This window comes from Diorhabda sublineata, chromosome 11 (assembly GCF_026230105.1).
Source record: "Diorhabda sublineata isolate icDioSubl1.1 chromosome 11, icDioSubl1.1, whole genome shotgun sequence".
NCBI classification, from domain to species: domain Eukaryota; kingdom Metazoa; phylum Arthropoda; class Insecta; order Coleoptera; family Chrysomelidae; genus Diorhabda; species Diorhabda sublineata.
The window spans coordinates 3,572,673-3,598,729 of NC_079484.1; the positions used below are offsets into that span (position 1 = coordinate 3,572,673).

The window sequence follows — 26,057 nt, forward strand, 5'->3', positions numbered from 1 at the left end:
AGTTGCATCAGAAAATTGAGTAATTTTTTGAAAAAAAATTAGGTAGTGTAGGTAATAGACCAAAAATTCTCAAGATAGTTTCCACGTGTTTGCTGGTGCCACTTTTGATAATCCAAGATCGGTTGTTTTGTCAGAAAACCTCGATGCTGTACCGCATAAAATCCACTCGGATTCATTCAAGATTTCATGAACATTTGGGTATTAGAACCATTTGTTCGCATTGGATACCGCATAATTTGACAATCGCTAAAAAAAAACTCGTGTCGATAGGTGCAAAAAAATGAAGAACCATGGATTGATGCGTACGAGGTCTGGCTATTAAATAACGAGACTGCGCGTCTAGATGGCGCTCTAGGTGGGTGGAATACAAAGATATTTTATCTATGCAGTGCAGTGTTTTTTTCTCATGCCGAAAGCACTTTTTTCATAACCAGTCTCGTTATTTAATAGCCAAACCTCGTATGAACCCGAAACTAAATAATAATCGACTGTAAGGATCTTTCCAAACGAGCCAAATGCAACAGACGTTGTTCGTGCATGAAGTGCTGTTTTCTCGGACTGCATAAATAGCCACTGTTTTATGAGAGTAACGTAGAAAAGTTAATTCTTAATGGTACAACAACATTTATTTGCAAGAAGTGTTCGAAAACACCAACAATATAAGACAAATCATTCGCTACCACGACTATCACATATCAGTTCAAACAAAATCGTTTTTGATCAGCCAAAACATCTAATTGATGGGTACAGGCCTTGTTTTGGACCCAATGATTTCATTTTATTACTTCAGATCAAAAATAAATAGCGAGGTCAACGTTTTTCTACACTGGAAGAAGAAGAATGGAAAAAATGCTTCGACAATTGGTTCAAACGCATGCAGAATGTATTGATCTTAATAGGAAGAATCTCAAAACTTAAGTAGCAACTATATTAATCCCAGTAACTTGGTTTCATTGCTTCGGTGACATTCTACGATGAGCTCGTAAATATTTGAGAAACCTCAACACTTTCCAATGATATTCGAAGCGTTAGTGACCTACCACAAGTCCAACAACCAGTTTGGATACATTAAATAGTTAAAACGTTTAAATCCCTATAGCAACTCACTATGAATGTTTTTATTTTTGAACGGCGGTGTGTTTGACAATACAACGTCCTTGAAGCAATAATGAATGTTTCTTATAAAAAGTGTTTTTTTTAGTTGTTAATAAACTTTAGTTGAATTAAATTTATTACGTTGTTACCGCAATTATTAATTTATATAATGATATAATTGATTCTACATTGAATTAAAACTAGCATGTCACTCAATCAAAACGAGACATTGCAAGGAGGACCAGATTTCCAGTTTATTCACGTTGGTATATTGGTCACCGCAATACTTTGTATTCAGTTGATATCCACCTTTGTGAATATAAAATAATCATCGTACAGTCTTTGAGCGAGGTCAAGAATTATCCTTTAACTATTTTTCAACTTCTACCTACGTTATTTTAACGCTCCCATCTCTATCACATTTACCTTTAATAGTAATAAATATTAGTCTAGACGCAGCTGTTTACTTCAGAAAGATAATTATTGCATATACCAGGTTTAACAATTTAGTGTAAAAATGATTTTTTGCATAATTATTATATGGTAACATAATCTCTTCCAAAGTTAGTCTCTTTCACTCTAATATATCAAGTCCAACGATTTCTTCCGGATTTATAGTAAGTCTTTGTATGGAACCTCTTGCAGAACTCTAGTCATAGTTATTTTGATTTGAAATGCGTTCTTGTTTTTGCTTTTTGGAAAAAAAAAGAAGTCGCAGGACAATTGATCTGGCGAATATGATTGCTGTGGTAATTTTTCTGGAAACTAAAAACTGCGTGATACCAAACGCTCAGCGGTGTGTTGCAACATCCAATTATTCGCTTTGGCTCGAGTTTTTCAAAGTATAATCAACATAGAACAATTTATGTCAATGAACTAGTTGTGCACGGTTTGTGAAATCATCACCAAACACTTTTAATACTCGATTATAAGTTCTAGTCTTGGAATCGCTCAAATTCGCACAAAATTTTCTCGCAATGCGTTGCTCGAAGTTTCTCTTCTTCTATTTGGTGACAAGCACCACTAACTGTCAATTATTCGCATTGCCTTGACGCTTCATTGAAGTTTATTCCTTATAGAACAATTTATGTCAATGAACTAGTTCTGCACGGTTTGTGAAATCATCACCAAACACTTTTAATACTCGATTATAAGTTCTAGTCTTGGAATCGCTCAATTTCGCACAAAATTTGCTCGCAATGCGTTGCTCGAAGTTTCGCTTCTTCTATTTGGTGACAAGCACCACTAACTGTCAATTATTCGCATTGCCTTGACGCTTCATTGAAGTTTATTCCTTATACAACAATTTATGTCAATGAACTAGTTCTGCACGGTTTATGAAATCATCACCAAACACTTTTAATACTCGATTATAAGTTCTAGTCTTGGAATCGCTCAATTTCGCACAAAATTTGCTCGCAATGCGTTGCTCGAAGTTTCGCTTCTTCTATTTGGTGACAAGCACCACTAACTGTCAATTATTCGCATTGCTTTGACGCTTTATTGAAGTTTATTCCTTATAGAACAATTTATGTCAATGAATTAGTTCCGGATGGTTTGTGAAATCATCACCAAACACTTTTAATACTCGATTATAAGTTCTAGTCTTGGAATCGCTCAATTTCGCACAAAATTTGCTCGCAATGCGTTGCTCGAAGTTTCGCTTCTTCTATTTGGTGACAAGCACCACTAACTGTCAATTATTCGCATTGCCTTGACGCTTCATTGAAGTTTATTCCTTATACAACAATTTATGTCAATGAACTAGTTCTGCACGGTTTATGAAATCATCACCAAACACTTTTAATACTCGATTATAAGTTCTAGTCTTGGAATCGCTCAATTTCGCACAAAATTTGCTCGCAATGCGTTGCTCGAAGTTTCGCTTCTTCTATTTGGTGACAAGCACCACTAACTGTCAATTATTCGCATTGCTTTGACGCTTTATTGAAGTTTATTCCTTGTAGAACAATTTATGTCAATGAATTAGTTCCGGATGGTTTATGAAATCATCACCAAACATGTTTAATACTCGATTATAAGCTCTAGTCTTGGAATCGCTCAATTTTGCACAAAATTTTCTCGCAATGCGTTGCTCGAAGTTTCGCTTCTTCTATTTAATGACAAGCACCACTAACTGTCAATTATTCGCATTGCTTTGACGCTTTATTAAAGTTTATTCCTTATAGAACAATTTATGTCAATGAATTAGTTCCGGATGGTTTATGAAATCATCACCAAACATGTTTAATACTCGATTATAAGTTCTAGTCTTGGAATCGCTCAATTTTGCACAAAATTTTCTCGCAATGCGTTGCTCGAAGTTTCGCTTCTTCTATTTGGTGACAAGCACCACTAACTGTCAATTATTCGCATTGCTTTGACGCTTTATTGAAGTTTATTCCTTGTAGAACAATTTATGTCAATGAACTAGTTCTGCACGGTTTGTGAAATCATCACCAAACATGTTTAATACTCGATTATAAGCTCTAGTCTTGGAATCGCTCAATTTTGCACAAAATTTTCTCGCAATGCGTTGCTCGAAGTTTCGCTTCTTCTATTTGGTGACAAGCACCACTAACTGTCAATTATTCGCATTGCTTTGACGCTTTATTGAAGTATATTCCTTATAGAACAATTTATGTCAATGAACTAGTTGTGCACGGTTTATGAAATCATCACCAAAGATTTTCAATACTCGATTATAAGTTCTAGTCGCCGAATCGCTCTTCAATTATTTCTCGAACCTTTTATTTATCACAGATCGGTTTTTCATTAATTATTTGTTTTCTTTTTCTTTGTTTGTAATATGAACCAAATAACATATAGATATAAATATTGTTTACCTCTGAAAACAAAACAAATTTCAACGAAATAATATTTATTTTATGTAAACATGTGAAGGAATCCCATCTCTATAAATGTGGTCATCTACATCGCGGAGTGAATATTCTTTAAACAATCTATTGAACTTCGCAGAATAATTGGATTTGCAAATTAAAATGGTTGTGAAATTGATAGTTCTAATAACATAATAGTAAGTTTTCCAATTATTAAATTGTTTTTATTCTCTATATTCATTTATCATTTTGTTAATTTTTCTTCTGTAATTTTGTTCGTTCTCGTTTATCAACGACTTGGATCTTGTAGCTGGTTCATATCAATAAATTACTCAATTTTTTCTTCTGTACTCGTTTCTATTTGTACTAAATCTCATTTCATATAAAATTTTCTTTTGTATCTCTTATTTATTTCACTGTTTCGTTGCCTTTTCTCAACTTTCTTTCAAATTATTTTTGATATTTGTATTCTTTTGATCGTATTTTTGATTCGGCACACGTTCATCTCAATTTATATCAAATACTAGCTTCTTTTTCTGGTGCTCCGTTTGCTTGCTGTGGCACTGAAAATGCTCAGTGTTTTAGAGTACTCCCAGGTGTACTGCTCTAGTTTTTCGTTTTACTTTGAGGGGCTTTTATGTATATCTAGACTTCAATAAATGTTTTGTCTTTAAACAAAAAGAATTATTTTTATTTTCAGATGTTTTTAACGACATCCTGGTTAGTAGATTTGGTTTTACTCCTTTTATTAGTGGTGTTTATATTATACAAATATTCTACGAAAAATTTTGATTACTGGAAAAAACGGGGAGTGTTTTACGTAAAACCGATACCTGTATTTGGAAATTTCTACGAGATACTTACATTTAAAACAACTATAGCGGAAGGTTTAAGAGATCTTTATAATCAAACTGACGAACCTTATTTAGGAGTTTTCGTGTTCCACAAGCCGGTATTACTGCTGAGATCTCCTGATCTCATAGAAAACGTTCTGATAAGAGATTTCAGTTATTTTAGGAACCGTAGCTTAGCGTGTCCGCGACATAATCCCATGACTGGTAGTTATTTAGTTTTCCAGAAGTATAAAGATTGGAAAAAAAACAGACATAAACTTGCCCCTATTTTCACTAGTGGAAAGCTGAAAAAATTGTCGTTGATAGCAAAAAATGTATGCAACGATTTGAAGGAATATATTGACAGAAACATACATTTAACTATAGATGCAAAGGTATTGAGTCATAAATATACAACTGAAGTGATATCTCGATGCTTCTTCGGCATCAATGCTTATTGCTTCAAAAAAGATGATTCGGATATTCAAGGTATTTCTAGAAGAATATTTGGATTTTCTGCTAGGAATGCCATAATTCAGGGATTATATATTTTCAATCCCGATTTGGTTGAATTTTTCAAATTAAATTTTATAAAGAAGCAGGATGAAGACTATATCATAAAGGTGCTTAAGGAGGTGATTGCAGTGAAAAAAGCGAGTGGGAAAAATAACGAGAAGGCTTTTGATTACATAGATATTCTGGTAGAAGCCTCGGACCAATATGAGAGCGAAAAAAATGAAACTAATAAAGCAGGTGAGTTCCATACGTTTATAATTATCTTTCCAACACATCAGAGATTGTTTTATTGTGATATTTTCCTCAGGAATATGTAAGTGAATAAATTTTTCTAAAAATTTTCACAACTAGTATGGTAGAAGATGAAATTTTTGTCGAGGGAGAATATTTGGGATCGAAATTAAAATTGAATTGAGAATTGCTCTTTGAAACAAAGGGTTGAAGGATGGGGTAGGATGGAAAAAGAAGAAAGGGTGAAGCTGGAAATGCTTTATTTCCTGTTGTCGGCCATTTGGCTGATGAAGAAGTTCACCAAGTTAAAGGGAAACCGCTGGAAAGTTCCAAGACCGACGAGTGGGAACATACAATGTATTTATATGGACGACCTTCACGAAATTCATTTTGGAGCGAAGTGCGACCACGATTGAATTCGGAAAACCAGCGAAACACGGTTGTTCGAGATGGTGCTCCATCACCAAAAGTCGAAACGACTTAATTAGCAAACCGCTGTTGGATTAATCCACGTCGAAGTCATAGAAAATCATCGTACGATAATGTATGAAACTTTCAAGAATTTGTAAACAAATAGCACTCGTATAACATTAAAAATGTCAAACTTTATAATAATAATAGCCATTTATTTAAATTTATGAGAATTATTGCGAAATTTTAGAGTGTAGCATGTGATGCAAATGATAGGAACGCAACCAAACTACAGAGACATAACCTACAAAATCATATTTATACGAATTACTTAACAGGTAATAAAGTACATGTGATATGAAGTAAAAAATTGAGTTTGTGTTTGTTTGAATTTTATACAAACACTAATAAACAAAGCGCAAACGATTTATCTTGACTTATATTGACGATGACAGCACAGGTATGCTTTGAGAAGCTCAAGCAAGCAGATAACGATTCTGCTCCATATTCTCTCTAAAATTACCGAATTTCTTGTGTCTGGAATTTGCTTTGGGGATAATATTTTTGCTATAAAATGAGAATTTTCATCACCTGATAAATTTTTACCAACATTTTTAGCACTGACTGAAGTATTGGCAAACGCCTTACAATTTTTCATTGCTGGTACGGAAACGACTAGTGCATTAATTTCATTCACATTATACGAATTGTCGATCAATACTGAAATTCAAGAGAGAGTTCGCCAAGAAATTACAAACATTTTAAAGAAGAATAATGAAATTAGTTACGACAGTGTACAGAATATGGAGTATTTGGAGTGTTGTTTACTAGGTATGTTATTCAAATATCAAAAAAAATATCGATCACAGGTCTCATATTATCTTCAAGACTAAACTCCAAATAATTACAAATCAACAACTTTAAGTCCCAACTCTTCTTCTTGCGTGTACTGAAAATCAAGATCCTTATGGTTGACTCGTTTGTCAGATGAGTTGGTTCTGCTAAAACTCTAAATATCTGCTAAGTAAAGCCCTTATTCCATCTCAATTCAAGTAAAGTTGCTCTTAGAAAGTTAAAATGTAGCTTCTGACTAATTAAATCAATTAGTATCATTAGTATCCCTAATTACAAAGCGATTTAAGGTGTAAAATAAATGGAAATAGCGTTTGGAAGGTTAGGATCTTAATTAGCATCCTAAGTCTGAAGATATGTAGCTTATGACTAACAAAATCAATTAGCATCCCTATGTACGAAGCGATTTAAGGTGGAAAGTAAATTGAAATAGCTTTTGGAAAGTTAGGATCTTAATTAGCATCCTAAGTCTGAAGATATGTAGCTTATGAATAACTAAATCAATTAGCGTCCCTAATTACGAAGCGATTTAAGGTGTAAAATAAATGGAAATAGCGTTTGGAAGGTTAGGATCTTAATTAGCATCCTAAGTCTGAAGATATGTAGCTTATGACTAACAAAATCAATTAGCATCCCTATGTACGAAGCGATTTAAGGTGGAAAGTAAATTGAAATAGCTTTTGGAAAGTTAGGATCTTAATTAGCATCCTAAGTCTGAAGATATGTAGCTTATGAATAACTAAATCAATTAGCGTCCCTAATTACGAAGCGATTTAAGGTGTAAAGTAAATTGAAATAGCTTTTGGAAAGTTAGGATCTTAATTAGCATCCTAAGTCTGAAGATATGTAGCTTATGAATAACTAAATCAATTAGCATCCCTATGTACGAAGCGATTTAAGGTGGAGAGTAAATTGAAATAGCGTTTGGAAAGTTAGGATCTTAATTAGCATCCTAAATCTGAAGATATGTAGCTTATGAATAACTAAATCAATTAGCGTCCGTAATTACGAAGCGATTTAAGGTGTAAAGTAAATTGAAATAGCTTTTGGAAAGTTAGGATCTTAATTAGCATCCTAAGTCTGAAGATATGTAGCTTATGAATAACTAAATCAATTAGCGTCCGTAATTACGAAGCGATTTAAGGTGTAAAGTAAATTGAAATAGCTTTTGGAAAGTTAGGATCTTAATTAGCATCCTAAGTCTGAAGATATGTAGCTTATGAATAACTAAATCAATTAGCGTCCCTAATTACGAAGCGATTTAAGGTGTAAAGTAAATTGAAATAGCGTTTGGAAAGTTAGGATCTTAATTAGCATCCTAAGTCTGAAGATATGTAGCTTATGAATAACTAAATCAATTAGCGTCCCTAATTACGAAGCGATTTAAGGTGTAAAGTAAATTGAAATAGCTTTTGGAAAGTTAGGATCTTAATTAGCATCCTAAGTCTGAAGATATGTAGCTTATGAATAACTAAATCAATTAGCGTCCCTAATTACGAAGCGATTTAAGGTGTAAAGTAAATTGAAATAGCGTTTGGAAAGTTAGGATCTTAATTAGCATCCTAAGTCTGAAGATATGTAGCTTATGAATAACTAAATCAATTAGCGTCCGTAATTACGAAGCGATTTAAGGTGTAAAGTAAATTGAAATAGCTTTTGGAAAGTTAGGATCTTAATTAGCATCCTAAGTCTGAAGATATGTAGCTTATGAATAACTAAATCAATTAGCGTCCCTAATTACGAAGCGATTTAAGGTGTAAAGTAAATTGAAATAGCTTTTGGAAAGTTAGGATCTTAATTAGCATCCTAAGTCTGAAGATATGTAGCTTATGAATAACTAAATCAATTAGCGTCCGTAATTACGAAGCGATTTAAGGTGTAAAGTAAATTGAAATAGCGTTTGGAAAGTTAGGATCTTAATTAGCATCCTAAGTCTGAAGATATGTAGCTTATGAATAACTAAATCAATTAGCGTCCGTAATTACGAAGCGATTTAAGGTGTAAAGTAAATTGCAATAGCTTTTGGAAAGTTAGGATCTTAATTAGCATCCTAAGTCTGAAGATATGTAGCTTATGAATAACTAAATCAATTAGCGTCCGTAATTACGAAGCGATTTAAGGTGTAAAGTAAATTGAAATAGCTTTTGGAAAGTTAGGATCTTAATTAGCATCCTAAGTCTGAAGATATGTAGCTTATGAATAACTAAATCAATTAGCGTCCCTAATTACGAAGCGATTTAAGGTGTAAAGTAAATTGAAATAGCGTTTGGAAAGTTAGGATCTTAATTAGCATCCTAAGTCTGAAGATATGTAGCTTATGAATAACTAAATCAATTAGCGTCCGTAATTACGAAGCGATTTAAGGTGTAAAGTAAATTGAAATAGCTTTTGGAAAGTTAGGATCTTAATTAGCATCCTAAGTCTGAAGATATGTAGCTTATGAATAACTAAATCATTTAGCGTCCGTAATTACGAAGCGATTTAAGGAGTAAAGTAAATTGAAATAGCTTTTGGAAAGTTAGGATCTTAATTAGCATCCTAAGTCTGAAGATATGTAGCTTATGAATAACTAAATCAATTAGCGTCCCTAATTACGAAGCGATTTAAGGTGTAAAGTAAATTGAAATAGCGTTTGGAAAGTTAGGATCTTAATTAGCATCCTAAGTCTGAAGATATGTAGCTTATGAATAACTAAATCAATTAGCGTCCCTAATTACGAAGCGATTTAAGGTGTAAAGTAAATTGAAATAGCTTTTGGAAAGTTAGGATCTTAATTAGCATCCTAAGTCTGAAGATATGTAGCTTATGAATAACTAAATCAATTAGCGTCCCTAATTACGAAGCGATTTAAGGTGTAAAGTAAATTGAAATAGCTTTTGGAAAGTTAGGATCTTAATTAGCATCCTAAGTCTGAAGATATGTAGCTTATGAATAACTAAATCAATTAGCGTCCCTAATTACGAAGCGATTTAAGGTGTAAAGTAAATTGAAATAGCGTTTGGAAAGTTAGGATCTTAATTAGCATCCTAAGTCTGAAGATATGTAGCTTATGAATAACTAAATCAATTAGCGTCCCTAATTACGAAGCGATTTAAGGTGTAAAATAAATGGAAATAGCGTTTGGAAAGTTAGGATCTTAATTAGCATCCTAAGTCTGAAGATATGTAGCTTATGACTAACTAAATCAATTAGCATCCCTAAGTACGAAGCGATTTAAGGTGTAAAGTAAATGGAAATAGCGTTTGGGAAGTTAGGATATTAATTAGCATCCTAAGTCGGAAGATATGTAGCTTATGACTAACTAAATCAATTAGCATCCCTAAGTACGAAGCGATTTAAGGTGTAAAGTAAATGGAAATAGCGTTTGGGAAGTTAGGATCTTAATTAGCATCCTAAATCGGATGTTGTATGGATTCTAACTAATTAAATTAATTAGCATTCTAATTACACAGCGATTTAAGGTGTCAAGTTAATTAAAATAGCATTCAGAATTTTAGATAGATATGTTTTGTATAAAATGATGAAAATTACATAATTTAAATTATAAAAAATAAGGAATAGGATGATTTATGAAAGGAATATGTCTCTAATCTTGATATGAGTTTACTTTAACGAAAAATCGTAAAGTTACGATCAATCTTTGTTTTGTACTAATACTTTCTCGTAGATTAGAATATTTTTTTTGAATGTACAAGTTTTATTAATATGTCAAAAGATCAGGAATTCATTCGTAGTCAATTTCTGAGCGTACAGGCCTACGAGAAAACCGATTTTCTGCTCCTTTGACGAGCAATTATGAAATCGTCGCTTTCGCGACTTAATTGGTAAGGAATGGAATAAGTAAAGTGTAATCAGAAGTTTCCAACCAGCTTTTTTTAATGAGTAGAACGTCTGATTTCGTGGGGTGTAACAAGAGCTTAAGCCGAAACAGATATAATTTGAGCGGGTCTAATTTGCATTTGATATTCGGCACCAACTCAACTGGACCAGCTTTATTGAAATACTGCCTTTGAGAGAATCTGTTTTTTTTTCTACATACAATGCGTATTTTGAAATGAGATCAATATATCTCGGTTCTTCTAAAATACGTATGGTACCTTAATAAAGTATAAAGGGTGTCCCACTTTATGTTTTTATTGATTTTGTTAAATGGAAACATTTTTTTATGGTATGTGGGGTTGTTTTGGCAGTGTTGCCATTGTCATGAACACTCTGTATACATTATTATTGTATGTGAAACTGACAGATCCATCTTATAAACATTGTTCTGGATATATAACGATTGTAGTATATTTTTAGAAACTATGAGAAAATATGTTTCACTCCAAGTCATCGATAGGGAGGCGACTGAAGATTATGCGGTACCAGGTGGAAATTTGGTTATTGAAAAAGGAACAACTGTATACGTTCCGTTCTATGCTATTCATAACGATGAAAAATATTTTCCGAATCCCAAAGAATACAATCCAGATAGATTTATAGGAAAAGATGTCATGGGGAAATTTTTGAATTTTATTCCGTTCGGAGCTGGACCAAGAATATGCATTGGTAAAAAAATTTGATATCAGGTTATAAATGGGGTAAATAAACTGAGTAAATTGCACCCCTACTGTTAGATCTACTGACTCCATCCTTTCCTAACTATAAAAGTAGCTCCAGTCGGTGATTATTTCAATAAATTCACTTCTCTTTTCATTCGTTTCATCAAATAATTTTTGCTGTTTGTTGCTTCCTTCTCTACGCCACTAGCTTTTTAAATATTTCAATTGAAGAATGCAATTATTCAGTAGATTATTTGTTAAGATGGAAAATCTACATTTGTACAATTTGATATGTGAAAATTTAACTATCAAATTCCTTTAAATAGTGTCTTCAATCTGAAATGCAACACACCGGAGAGTTGAGTTCAAAATGTATTATGTTGTTTGTTTCAGGGGACCGTTTCGCAATGATGATTTCAAAATTAGTAATGGCAACTATACTCACGTCTTACGAAGTTCAAAAAACTGAAAGTACACCTGTACCTATGGTACTGGAAACACGAAGCTTTGTTTTCCAGTCAAAATACGGAGTTCCTTTGAAATTTAAACAATTGAAAAAACTTTAACTTCACTATTTTTGATATTTTTTTCTACTTATTCACCTTTTATGATCACTTAGTGATAATTTTATTGTTTTAGTATTATAATAAGTGGATTTATGTGTTTATACGAGGGAATTATTTAAGTAAAAACTTTAAACGAAACCGTAGTCTTTTCTTCAAAGTCCTGTAGTTGTTAGCAATCTTAATTGTCAAGAATAATGTCAAAACTTTTCTCTTTTGGTGTTTGATCGTCCGATCAGAAGCAAGCATGTTTTCATAAAAAGAATCAAAGAATTAGCTCACTGTTTAGGTCTGTATTTCGTGGATGGTTATTAGATAACTTAAACGAGGAAGTTTATTCACATTATCATTTACTTTTAATGTCCTATTTTTGAAAAATATCAACCAATTAACATTTTCAATGTTTCCCGCGTGATTCTTTTCGAATTGTCTTCTGGAAATCGTAAAGTAACAGTAGATTAACTGTTGCAGAAGCTCTTCTTTAATCATAGGTCTCACTTTATATAATAATAAGAATATAACCCATCAGAACTTGACTTGAAGATGATAATTTGGTTATCGAAACGCACGTCAGACATTGTAATTGTGAGTGTTGGTGTGGTGGTGGTCTTAACAGTGTGCTCAATAGGATAATTCTCAGACCATCTAACTATCAACAGATACCGGATATTTATTTCAATTTGATGTATAAAGTTGCAGCTCAAACCGTATTTAATTCAGTCAATCAAGTGAGCTGAATATTTGGGTTAACATGTTCAATTTGGTTTCATGTCATTTGTCATTTTAATCAACTCACTCGAATAATATAAACGCCCCTTTAAGGATGGTACTATTCAAAATGCTGTGTTGCCAGTTCTAATTTCTCTAGTTCCGTAGCATCGCAAGATATACACAGTCTTCATATTTCGTGAGCTTCTTTAATACTATTTTCAGCTCACAAAAGATAAATACTTACATTTAAAATAAAATTTTTAGTTTAAAATTCCCGCTGAAACGTTCATTACAAATATGGCGGTTTATTGACGTCAATATATGGTAAGTTTGTAAACAATAAGCGTTTTTGCTTAGGGTCCATTAAGCTTAAACGCATTGCAGCTTGACCCTATTTGTCTTAACAATGCAAAAAACCCACTAAGTTAAGGAAGTATTTGACTAATTTGACATGCAAAATCATTATAATACATTTTTATATCATACTTACATTTAAAATAAAATTTTTAGTTTAAAATTCCCGCTGAAACGTTCATTACAAATATGGCGGTTTATTGACGTCAATATATGGTAAGTTTGTAAACAATAAGCGTTTTTGCTTAGTGTCCATTAAGGTTAAACGCATTACAGCTTGACCCTATTTGTTTTAACAATGCAAAAAGCCCACTAAGTTGAGGAAGTATTTGACTAATTTGACATGCAAAATCATTATAATACATTTTTATATCATACTTACATTTAAAATAAAATTTTTAGTTTAAAATTCCCGCTGAAACGTTCATTACAAATATGGCGGTTTATTGACGTCAATATATGGTAAGTTTGTAAACAATTGCTTCAGGTCCATTTGTTTAAAATGTCTTCCAAAATTTGTATTTTATCAACTACAACTTTAATTTATATTTGTGAAAATTACTTTGATTTAAGTATAAATTGTTATATTCACTTTATAACGGATAGTTTGTGACCGCAAGAAAATAAAATTAAAACAAAAATAAACGACGTTAATCGGATCGAATCGGGCGTTTACTATATAGTGACGTCTTTCGCAGTTGATTGGTGAAGGCTCTATTTTTGATCACATGACGAAGTGTTTAAATTTAATGAATTTACTGTCTTCGTCATTATCATTGTTAACGAATGATAAAAAAATGTTTGTTAAAGGAATTTTCGAGATTTATAAAATAAAATGAAGAACAAAAAATTTATATTTTCAATCACCGCCACATACATACCCTATCCTAGTACAAATTTCTTCTTCTTATTAGCAAAACTTTCTAAATTTCGGTATATAAATAACAGGAAACAGTTTGTTGAACTTAATCATATTTTCTTCGACGTTTTCTTTAATACCTTCAATTTAATTTTAATTTTACGACTGTTTCTATCAAACGTAAAATCGAATAATTAACGAAGTATTGAATCAAGTGATGTTTATTTCGTATTTTGGATACACCAGCTATTATTTTGGCAAAGTAATTATGCAATAATAGAAATTACATGCAATTAGAAATACGACTTTTCCAGAGTTATCATTGTAGAATTGGGTGATTAATAATAATTATAAAAACGTCGTTTGAAAACATGATGCACGCGAAACTGAATATCCAGGCCGGTATTTTCGTTTTTTTTTTTTATGAAAGAATATAATGAAATGAGTGGACTTAATTATTCAGGTGCAAAAATATTGGATTTTGTCTTGTGAGAATCAATCTCTGGGAAATGATTTTCCAAGTTTAATTAAGCGAAAAGAGCACCGAGGACGATACAAAATACAAAAAAATTTCGAATGAACATAAGATGAGTTGACTGAGAAAGTTGAAATCCTAAAGATATCAATTTTGATTTGTCGTAAATGAATATAAAGACAACAACGAATTGATCATTATAAGCAGTGTTTGATACGTGATTAATGAAATATGGCTCTATCATCTTACATCGGAGTCCAATTGACAGTCAACTGAGAGAACTGCACGTGTCGAACCTACTATTGAAGCATCTTAAGACGCCAAAGTCGGTTGGCAACTTCAATCGATTATAAAAGAACATAAACAACTATTAAGAATAGTTATTGGACCGTTTGAAGGACGAAATCGCGGAAAAACAGCCCTATTTTGAGAAGAAAGTTCTGTTTGAACAAAACGATTAAGAAATTACATGAATTTTCCTTCAATTGCTGCCACGTCCACCGTATTCTTCAGATCTCTGCCCCAGCGACTTTTTCCTGTTGTCAGATATCAAGACGATGCTCGCTGGATAGAAATTCTTCAATTAGATGAGTTCGTTTAGAGAATGTGATATCGAAAAAACAAATATATGATCTTGGAGAAGTGGAATCAAGTTTATATCTCACAAATTAGAGCGAAAACAACGGAATAAAGTACAGAGGAGTAGTAATAGATTGTACATTCTATAATTGTAAGTGTCTACTGTTTTATTTCATCAATTTTTGGACGTGAATCGCTTTTGCAGACAGACTAGTTTGCATTAGAGATCCCTTATGTCAACAAGAAACAATAAATTTGAAATAGTTACCAATTTTTTTTCACTAGTAGTAGTAGTAGTAAAATAGAGTGAAAAGTTTACAGTTGAAAGCTAGAAATGATATAAAAGAAGGTAGATGAAGAAATTTTAATCCGACAGGGAAGAGATTGTGGAAACAGCACTGGAAAGTGGTGGAGAAGAAAAGCTAATAAAAAGTAAGAGAAACTTTGTGCAGAATATTGTTGAGGCGTATTGTGAGACTTGGATTACTAGATTGAGGAAGAAGATGAAATGATACCAGAATATTACCCACCAGAACTTGACTTGAAGACGATAATTTGGTTATCGAAACGCGCGTCAAACAGTGTAATTGTGAGTGTTGGTGTGGTGATGGTCTTAACAGTGTGTTCAATAGGATAATTCTCAGACCATCTAACTATCAACAGATACCAGATATTTATTTCAATTTGACATAAAAAGTCGCAGCTCAAACCTTATTTAATTCAGTCAATCAAGTGAGCTGAATATTTGAGTTAACATGTTCAATTTGGTTTCATGTCATTTGTCATTTTAATCAACTCACTCGAATAGTTTAAACGCCCCTTTAAGGATGGTACTATTCAAAATGCTGTGTTGCCAGTTCTAATCTCTCTAATTCCGTAGCATCGCAAGATATACACGGTCTTCATATTTCGTGAGCTTCTTTAATACTATTTTCAACTCACAAAAGATAAATACTTACATTTAAAATAAAATTTTTAGTTTAAAATTCCCGCTGAAACGTTCATTACAAATATGGCGGTTTATTGACGTCAATATATGGTAAGTTTGTAAACAATAAGCGTTTTTGCTTATGCTCCATTAAGGTTAAACGCATTACAGCTTGACCCTATTTGTCTTAACAATGCAAAAAGCCCACTAAGTTGAGGAAGTATTTGACTAATTTGACATGCAAAATCATTATAATACATTTTTATATCATACTTACATTTAAAATAAAATTTTTAGTTTAAAACTCCCGCTGAAACGTTCATTACAAATATGGCGTTTTATTGACGTCAATATATGGTAAGTTTGTAAACAATAAGCGTTTTTGCTTAGGGTCCATTAAGGTTAAACGCATTACAGCTTGACCCTATTTGTTTTAACAATGCAAAAAACCTACTAAGTTGAGGAAATATTTGACTAATTTGACATGCAAAATCATTATAATACATTTTTATATCATACTTACATTTAAAATAAAATTTTTAGTTTAAAATTCCCGCTGAAACGTTCATTACAAATATGGCGGTTTATTGACGTCAATATATGGTAAGTTTGTAAACAATAAGCGTTTTTGCTTATGCTCCATTAAGGTTAAACGCATTACAGCTTGACCCTATTTGTCTTAACAATGCAAAAAGCCCACTAAGTTGAGGAAGTATTTGACTAATTTGACATGCAAAATCATTATAATACATTTTTATATTATACTTACATTTAAAATAAAATTTTTAGTTTAAAACTCCCGCTGAAACGTTCATTACAAATATGGCGTTTTATTGACGTCAATATATGGTAAGTTTGTAAACAATAAGCGTTTTTGCTTAGGGTCCATTAAGGTTAAACGCATTACAGCTTGACCCTATTTGTTTTAACAATGCAAAAAACCTACTAAGTTGAGGAAATATTTGACTAATTTGACATGCAAAATCATTATAATACATTTTTATATCATACTTACATTTAAAATAAAATTTTTAGTTTAAAATTCCCGCTGAAACGTTCATATTCAGAAAAAATGATATTTGTATATTTTCGTAATATCCAAAAAGAATCAACTTAATGAAAAATAAACGGTTAAAAGTTATATTCTCGAAATGCTAATACATACCTGTCATTAGAATTTCCATAGTTTCTAGTCAAATATAAAACTGTTCAAATTTATGAGATAAATTATACTTGTAGAGCACGCGACAACTGGATAATAATATTTGGGGGTAAGTGAGAATTATTATTAGAAATATTGACAACTGATAAAAAAAATTCACTTAGATATGTTAGTTAAAGAATAGAAATGATGAAAATTGAAATATTGGTATCATTTAGGTCCCAAGTTACTATATGGCACTATTTACTTTATATTTCATTAACGTGATGTTCCAATCTGGTTTGATATTCTCCAAAAACTTTAATACGTTCTTTAAAAACGTCTGTGCGTTAAATTTTTAATATATTATAGAATTAGAGTAACGCAGAAACGTAAAGTTTAAATTCAAAACTGATTTTGAAGATTTTTTTGTATGTTAAAGTGATATGAGGACTGGTCAAAAAGTGATTTTTTAAATGAAGCCCAGGTTGTTTTGGATTAATAAGCATTTTATTTTTCAATATATTATCGCTCTGTTGAGGAAAATTTTTCTTATATCAAAGTCAAACATAAAATATGTCTCGCCCCATATGATTAATGTTTTTAAAAACAATCCAAGCGAACCTTTGAGATCTATCTAAATATTATTTCCAATTTTTATTTTCCAAACATTGCAGAAAATCTTGTATACATATAATTGATTACATTTTTTTGGTTATATGCATTAAATAATGATATTTGTTATGTTTTTAAATGTTCTTGATTTTAGGTGTTTCCAAAACAATTTTGAAACAGAAGAGACCTTAAATCAAAAACGTTTAGAAACATAACAAATATCAAAAGTCAAACACAAACCAAATGCACTTTTAGTTGCGAGGTCACAATTCCGAAAACCACACTCTCATTAACTCGTCGTCATTTAAAGTGCTTCATTGATTTTGTCTAAAAAGTCGAAAGAATCGAATATCAAAATTGTTATGGAGAGTACCTGGTGGGCGATTCAATTTTATCAAAACTGAATGTGTTGAAAACTGAGTATTTCTATTTTACTTCTTTGTTAAAGATTATTTTCATGAAATTCTAAGGTACCTATTTCGTCGCTAAAAGTGATTAAAGTTGTGCTATAAGATGTGAAATATTACTGGAAGTATTCTCAACAAATCTAAATACTTTGAATCGTTTGAACTGCTTTGTACAAAGAATGGGAATTACACCAATGATGTCTGCCTAAAATTAACTTTCTAATATCTGCAATTGCGATGATTCAAAGCGCTATTTAAAACGAGAGTTGTTACTGAAATTTTGAGATACACTTTTGTACGCGTTTGAACTAATTGTCGAAGAATTTTTTCCATTCGGATTGAGATATCTCCAAAACATGTGATTTGAACCGCTTCTTCGGGTGTAGAAAAACGTTGAGCTCGCAATTTAGTTTTCTTCGGCGGGAATAAAAAGAAATAATTGGACTGTATGGTGGAATATCCATCACGCAATTTAGTTTTCTCATGAATACCCATCAATTCGATGTTCTGAAGTCTGGCGCATCCTCTAAGCTAATCACCACATGTTTGGATTAGTCTATTCATGTGTTTTTCGTCAATGTCATCTGCAACAATAGGAATCGTTCCAACTCAGGAATATCACTAGTATATATTAGGTATAGAACCCTAATATATCCTCCTCGAAGTACTCCTGTCTTAATTTCTTTGATTTCTGACTATAATTCTTCTTGTTTAATATAAAAAATATCTTGCTGATATATGGGTGTCTAATAATTCTGATAACTGTTTTGGCAGTAGTCGATTCATTATTATATTTGACTCCTTCATGTCAAACTTTGTCAAAAGCTTTTGCTACGTCAAAAAAACAGAGCTGTTAACATTTTTTATGATGTAACTTCGCGAGTTACAAGTAACGATACTTTATGAGCACACTGTATGCGCGTTCGTGCGCGTAAATATCAATTTTCTATTGTTGGAAAAACCATTAAAAAACCACATAAGGTACAGAATATATAGACCCGTATCTTGTCAAATGTTGGCACATGTAATTATTTTGAAATTAGTTTACATCTTCTTCATATGTATTCATATTTAAAATATTTTTTGCATTCTTGAACTTACCGGTATAAATTGAGAGTTTTTTTTGCTGAAAATTCAGTTTTTTTTTCTGTACTTCAGAACCCTGATACTCGCTTCATTATAAAAGTAGTTCTATGTATTGAGAATAAATAATAAATAAATAAAAGTTATTACTAAAATAAATGGGAATATCTAGTTTCTACTATAATTTCATTTAGAAATTAATTTTCATTTTGTAGTTTACATTAAAGGTAATCACGTAGTTAGTGAAAGTAATTTATTGTAATAAAACGCAACAAGGAAGTCCCGCGAACCGATGGAAATTTGTCTTAAGTGCAAAGAAATCGCATTTACATAACCTAACCTAATCCAACCTAACCTAACCTAACCTAACCTAACCTAACCTAATGATTCTCATTGTTTCTTGATTTGTTTTCTCGGAAGGTTTCGCTCTTTCGAGTTTCCACATGGATGAGGAGCTTTGCTTGGTTTCTATTGCATCTTGAAGTGGTTTAAGGGCTCCAGGATACATACAAATGTTAAAAAACGGTTTATTTGAAATTTCCGCCATAAATATCGGTTGTAATGGAAAAAGTTGCAAAAAATTATAGATAATTAGAAAAAGCACAATTTTTGTTTGAAACATGTTTTAGATATCATCAAAATATCGCAGATAAACGCCATAATGTCATTTAGAAATTAATCTCGTAGTTAGTGATGGTAATTTATTGTAATAATTATACAGCGTGTCCCACGATGAGTTAAAACTATCTGTATATATGGCAAAATAGTTATAGTAAAATCATGAAAATTTCTACGTTTGGTAGGTTTTCGGATACGATTTTTCTAACTAAAATATTTTCAAAGATATCCGACTTTTGGTTCTACCGACAAATATTTTAATTAAACAGATCGTATCGGAAAACCCAAACGTAGGAATTTTCATTATTTTACTATAAGTATTTTGCCGTATAAAGATAGTTTTAACTCGTCGTGGGACACCCTGTATATTACTATTATCATTTTAGAAGAATAACGAGGCGAGTTTGAGATGCTGATAACATCGTTTTGGACTATAGATTTCATTTTGTTTTTGATTTTTATAACCTACTTGATTTACAAATATTCAACAAGAAACTTCAATTATTGGAAAACTCGTAATGTTTATTATGAAACTCCGTTACCTCTATTTGGGAATTTCAAAGATGTAATTGTTATGAAAACAACTATAGGCGAGTGGTTGAAAGAAGCCTATGACAGAGCCAAAGATGTACCATATTTTGGAACATTCATTTTCGATAAACCGACATTAGTGATCAAAGATCCTCGGTTGATAAAAAATATTATGATCAAGGATTTCCATAATTTTACTGACAGAACTATAGCCTGTCCAGAGCACGATAAAGTAGTATCGAATATCTTATTTGTGATGCCCAATCCCCAATGGAGAGATGTCAGATCACGACTTTCCCCAGTATTTACCTCGGGTAAATTGAAGGGGATGTTTCCAATACTTGGTAAAACTGGTAAGTTAATTTTGTCCACGATTTCTTTAATAATTTTATTATGTTTCTATTTTTGATTAACCTGTTTTTACCTGGTCTCGTTTATACGTAGTTCGGACCACGAATTATTAGAGAAAGAAAGATCATAAATGGAAAAACCTGTGAGTCACTATAAAAATATGATGCAGCTTCAGAATCAAAATTTTCGTACAACGCCTGTTTAATTTCATCATCGTTGTTAAATCTTTTACACCTTATCTAGACTTTCAGCTTTGCGAACAGAAAAATTCGGACGGGACCAGATCAGGCCTACACGAAGGGTGTTCATTATCTGTGAAGCCACATTCGTGTACAGTAGGCCGTTTTGACTGGAGCATTGAAGCAATCGAACACCTCAGTTGGTTTTGCCGCATCTTCTTCGATAATTTTTTGACGTAACTGACATATGTCAGAATAAGGCTTAAAGTCAATCAAAGAGATACGCTCGTAGTCCAAAAATACTGTAGATATCACTTTATTGGTGCTTTTCGTGCACTTTGTTTTTTTTAGCACCAACTTTAACTACAGTTTCATCACCACATCAGAAATTCAATAACAAGTATTTTGATAATGTTGATGGTTCAAATTTTGATTGTTATTGAGTTAATATGATGTTTGTTTTAATTTGGAATGATTTTTTTACTACTGAACTAATGCTGTCTCTGGTTGTCGATGAAAAACTGTTTATTTGTTGGAATGGCCATACCCTTGCCCTCGATGTTGCCGGTGTACATTTTCTGTTAATAGTACGATTTCATAATAGTTGATTTGACAACATGGCGAAGTATTACCAACTTTCTAGACTTGATTTTCCTGCCTTTTGAGCGAATAAAAATAATTAAATATGCCGTTCCAACGTAAAATTGCTTAAAATATTTCATCTTGATAATATAGGATGATCAAAAATTGATTTATTTTAAGGTGAACGTCTACAAAAATATTTATACGATAAGCAAGGGACAATAGAGGCTAAAGAAGTAATGGCGAAATTCGCAACGGACGTAATTGCCGAATGTTTTTTCGGAATTAAAGCGCATTGTTTCGACGACGAAAATGCCATATTCAGAGTACTGGGACGAGCCATATTTGATTTTAGATTCAGAAATGCTTTTGCGCAAACAGCATATTTTTCAATGCACAATTTGGTGAAATTGTTCAAGATCAATTTTTTCGATACCTGGGTGGTTGACTATTTCACTAATAGTTTTGAGAAAGCGTTCGAAGCAAGAGAAGGGACGAAAGAGAGAAAAAATGATTTTATTGATATTTTACGTGATATGAAAACGAAGGACGAGGATTTTAGTGAGTTAAAAATTTACTTATTCAAATATTTTAGTACCTGTTACTGTCATTCTTTCTTCTATCGATTATAAGCTCATGACTAAAGCAACTGGTAATAGCGGGTTTTCCAATAAGAGGTGTTATTTTAATATTCAAAGAAAAATGCCATTTTTTGAGATAAATGATCGGATGTTTATTTCATTATAAAGAGGAAGGTATGCCGTTAATAATGGAAGACAACATCAGCCAAATGGCCGCCACGACTGCGCTTATAGGACCATATCCTTTTCATTAAATTTTCCGTAACCAAATTGCAAAGCGGCTGCCCTATGTCCTCGATAGCCTCACGAATTCCATCTTTGAGGTCTTGAATCGATGCTGGACTGTTGGCGTAGACCTTATATTTCACGTGGCCCCAAAGGAAAAAGTCGCAAGGTGTTAAATCAAAAGATCTCGGTGGCCAATTGTGATCACCTCTTCGAGAGAAATTTTTCCCGTTGCTTGTCTGGCACGTAGCACCGTCTTGTTGAAAGTGAACGTTGTCCAAATCAATACCATCCAATTCCGGCCAAAATACGGTGTAATGACGTTTGTGGAGTGGGTAATTCCAAAGAACGACGAGGAATGGACAAACCTGGGTTTTCTTCAACGCTTTGGGCTACAGCAGCAATATTCTCAGTTGTTCTTGAACGACGTGCACGAATTTTATTCTTCACATCACTAACTTGTCCCAACAGCTCAAATTTTTCAACCAATTTCTGTATTGCGGTCCGAGAAGGTGCTTCACGTCGACCCAAAAATATTTTAGTTCTCCGAACCGTCTCTGCCAAACTTTCACCATTTTTATACTGAATTTTAATAATTTCAATGCGTTGTTGAACGCATTTTCATTAATGGCGTAGTTTCTACTTGTCAAATGTCAAAAAATGACAGCTTCAAAAGTGACATTTACCGAAATAGCGGGTTGTTCAAAATAACACCTCTTATTGGAAGGATTGATTACAAAAAAGGTAAACTTGGCTAGAATATATAAAATAAATAAAAACATTTTGCCTAGAGTTCGGATTAGTAGGGATAATTCTACAGAAATTCGACACTGCGCAAACGCCACCTAGAGGAGATAAGTTAAAAGAGAATTTCAGTGCTCTGGACTAATTTTGCGAAGGGGAAAAGGAGGGTAATTAAAAAAAAGTTTTAGAAATGAGAGTGTAGGGACGAGATCCATACGTAACAAGGGAGTGCAGCGAACCGAGGAAATTTTGTTTTAAGTGCATAGAAATCGCATTTACATAACCTAACCTAATCCAACCAAACCTAACCTAACCTAATCTAATGATTCTCATTGTTTCTTGATTTGTTTTCTCGGAAGTTTTCGCTCTTTCGAGCTTCCACATGGATAAAGGAGCTTTGCTTGGATTCTATTGTATTCTGAAGCGGTGTTAGGGCCCCAAGATACATACAAATGTTAAAAAAGAACAGTTTTTGTTTGAAAAATTTTTTAGATAACATCAAAATATCGAAGATAAACGCCAAAAATTAAGTATTGAAGGTTTTCTATTTGGTAGATATATAATTTTTAGAATTTGAGATCTTTGTACAAATAAAACAAACCAGTTTTTATAACAGTGATAAGCTGAAATAAGAAATCTTAAAAATCAATTCGTTGCTTCTTTTCCCACAATTTTAAGGTTATGTTGTTGTTAACAAACATTTGTAATCGCTTGTATTACATATTGCAGCTAAGTTTGCCATTTTCGAAATTTGTTTATCAAAAAACAGTTATAGGTATGAAGTTAGCCGTAGTAGAAGACGTATGGGTGATGGCCTACCTAATAGGTTAGATCATAGACATAATAATACTAAATTGCGCAGTCGATGAAATCATATTTTAATATTAGAACGAGATATAAAGAAAATTACGGTATTTATCATTTACTAAACGTGTTCTTCCTAATTTCTCGTATAATAAGCTTTCTACCGTTCTATTTTTCTTCTACTCTATTTTGTTTATCTCACCAATCACTGCACAGTGAAACAAAGATAGATATATTTTAGACTAGAGGATGTTTATTTCTAAAGTTGGTACAACTTATCAATAAGGAAAGTATATGAATCGCGGTCTCTAGTATTTCTATGTTTATGGGTGAGATTTTCAGATAGAATTTTAGAATTTCACCGTTCCGATCGTGGAGTTTGAATAGAATGTACTTTTGCCGAGGTATTCCATTACCTTAATTTCTAGATGTAGCGAAGCTTCATGGCGCTAGCATGCAGTTCTTTGCGGCAGGATTCGAAACTACTAGCGCAACAATTTCCTATACTTTACACGAGCTTTGCTTGAATAAAACCATCCAAAATAAGCTTAGAACGGAAATTATGACAAACATCGAAGAAAATGGAGGAATTACGTATGAAGGTGTTAATGCTATGAAATATTTAGATTTGTGCATTAAAGGTGAATATAAACATTATTAAATATTATTATTTCATAAAGCGATTAAACATCGAATATTTAAATTGATCCATGATTGATATGAGTTATAATTTCCATCTTTTCTTCTTCTGCATCTTTATCTCATTTTTTTTCTATTCCCATCATAATGGGATTCAATGCTTTTTATCAAGATTTAACCATTTTAACATAGCTTCACCTTTTTGCTTCTTAAATTGCTACAAAGATTATAAAAATCGATTACGAGGGAGGGTCTCTATGTTAGAGGACAACAATGTCCTTGTTAACACCGTTGAATTGAATAACAATTGGTTTGAAGATGCTAGTTTTACAATTTAAAGCAAAAAAACAGAAGAAATTTTTTACAGAAACTCTCAGGAAGTATCCCGTTCTGCCGTTTTTGGATAGATCTTGTTTAAACGACTATAAACTGCCCGATACAGATTTAGTAATTGAAAGAGGCACTTCAGTGTATATTCCTATGTTCGGTCTTCATAATGATCCCAAATATTTTCCACAACCTCTTAAGTATGATCCAGAACGTTTTCTGAACAAAATATACAATTCTGATGGATTAGTTTATATTCCTTTTGGAGATGGACCGCGAAACTGCTTAGGTAAGTTGATTCTGGTTATATATAATATTGATTCAAACTATGAGTAATAGCAAAACACCAAAAAAGTTTGGTGGTGTTGCAAAGTGTTTTTTGAACTACTTCCAATGAATTGAACGATCAATTCTGATGTTTACTGTCAACAATTAATAAAACAGGATGAAGTGTTTAGTGGATTTAGTGTTCCACCATGATAATACAAGGCCCCATTCTTTGGCAACTCGTGAGAAACTAATGGAGCTTGGCTGGGGAATGATGCCACATCTCTCCTATAGTCCTGATCTCGCACCATCTGATTACCATTTATTTCGAAGTTTGTAAAATTCTTTGAATGGTCAAACTTCGGTCAATCGCACCTGGTTCTGTTTTTTGCTGATAAAGACCAGAAAAGGTGACAAAAGGTCATTGAGCAAAATGGAAAATTTATAATTGTTTTATTTTATATTACAAAACCGGAATTAATTTGTCGTTAACCATTAAAAAAGTATTATAGATGTTTAGAAACTTTCTGTAACTGACAAACATCACTACATTGAAGTTCTGAAGCTTCTAGACAATTTATTTCAGACACAAAAGCGAAATTTTTAATTTTTTGGTTGAAGGGGAACGATTTGGTTTAATGGCAACAAAGTTAGGAGTGATATACACCTTGATAAAATTTGAAGTGGAACCGTGCGAACAAACACCTGATCCCGTAGTGTTTGAAGCAAAAAGTTTGGTTCTCCAATCAAAAGTTGGTTTGCCAATGAAATTTAAATACATCAACCCTACTCCAGCATAATGAAGACATGGGAATTATTTGGAATTAATCAAATTATAATCGCGAATTTGTATAAGAACTAATTTGAAAATAAAATTATTTTTATAAAATGTGGTAATAATTATATACTTGATACCTTTCGTCAAAAAATTGACATTATTTCGAGGATATTTGGGATCTTATTTACAAAAACATCTAGGACATGATTAAATTTTTTTTTTGACGTTGACGGGGGTCTATTTGGATTTGTCTATGATTTGATACCAGATTTATGACTTTAAGACTTAGGTTTCAATAAATTACAGCAGCTTTGAAATACTGGTTGTTTCATCAATTATAAAATTTCTTGATAATTTTTTCGATGTTTTCAAATAATTTTTAGATTACCTTTAAATC

General features: G+C 32.3%; 1 protein-coding gene across 1 annotated transcript; it reads left to right on the plus strand.

The window, feature by feature from the left end:
- Window positions 1–4,100: 4,100 nt before the first annotated feature.
- Window positions 4,101–25,771, plus strand: LOC130450412 (uncharacterized). Its single transcript, XM_056788785.1, has 10 exons — window positions 4,101–4,132; window positions 4,636–5,521; window positions 6,545–6,757; window positions 11,078–11,326; window positions 11,713–11,849; window positions 20,047–20,536; window positions 21,476–21,856; window positions 24,078–24,290; window positions 24,656–24,904; window positions 25,504–25,771. Exons 2-10 carry the CDS (start codon window positions 4,636–4,638, stop codon window positions 25,680–25,682), a joined length of 2,997 nt encoding a protein of 998 aa, XP_056644763.1. The 5' UTR covers window positions 4,101–4,132; the 3' UTR covers window positions 25,683–25,771.
- The last annotated feature ends 286 nt before the right edge of the window (window positions 25,772–26,057 follow it).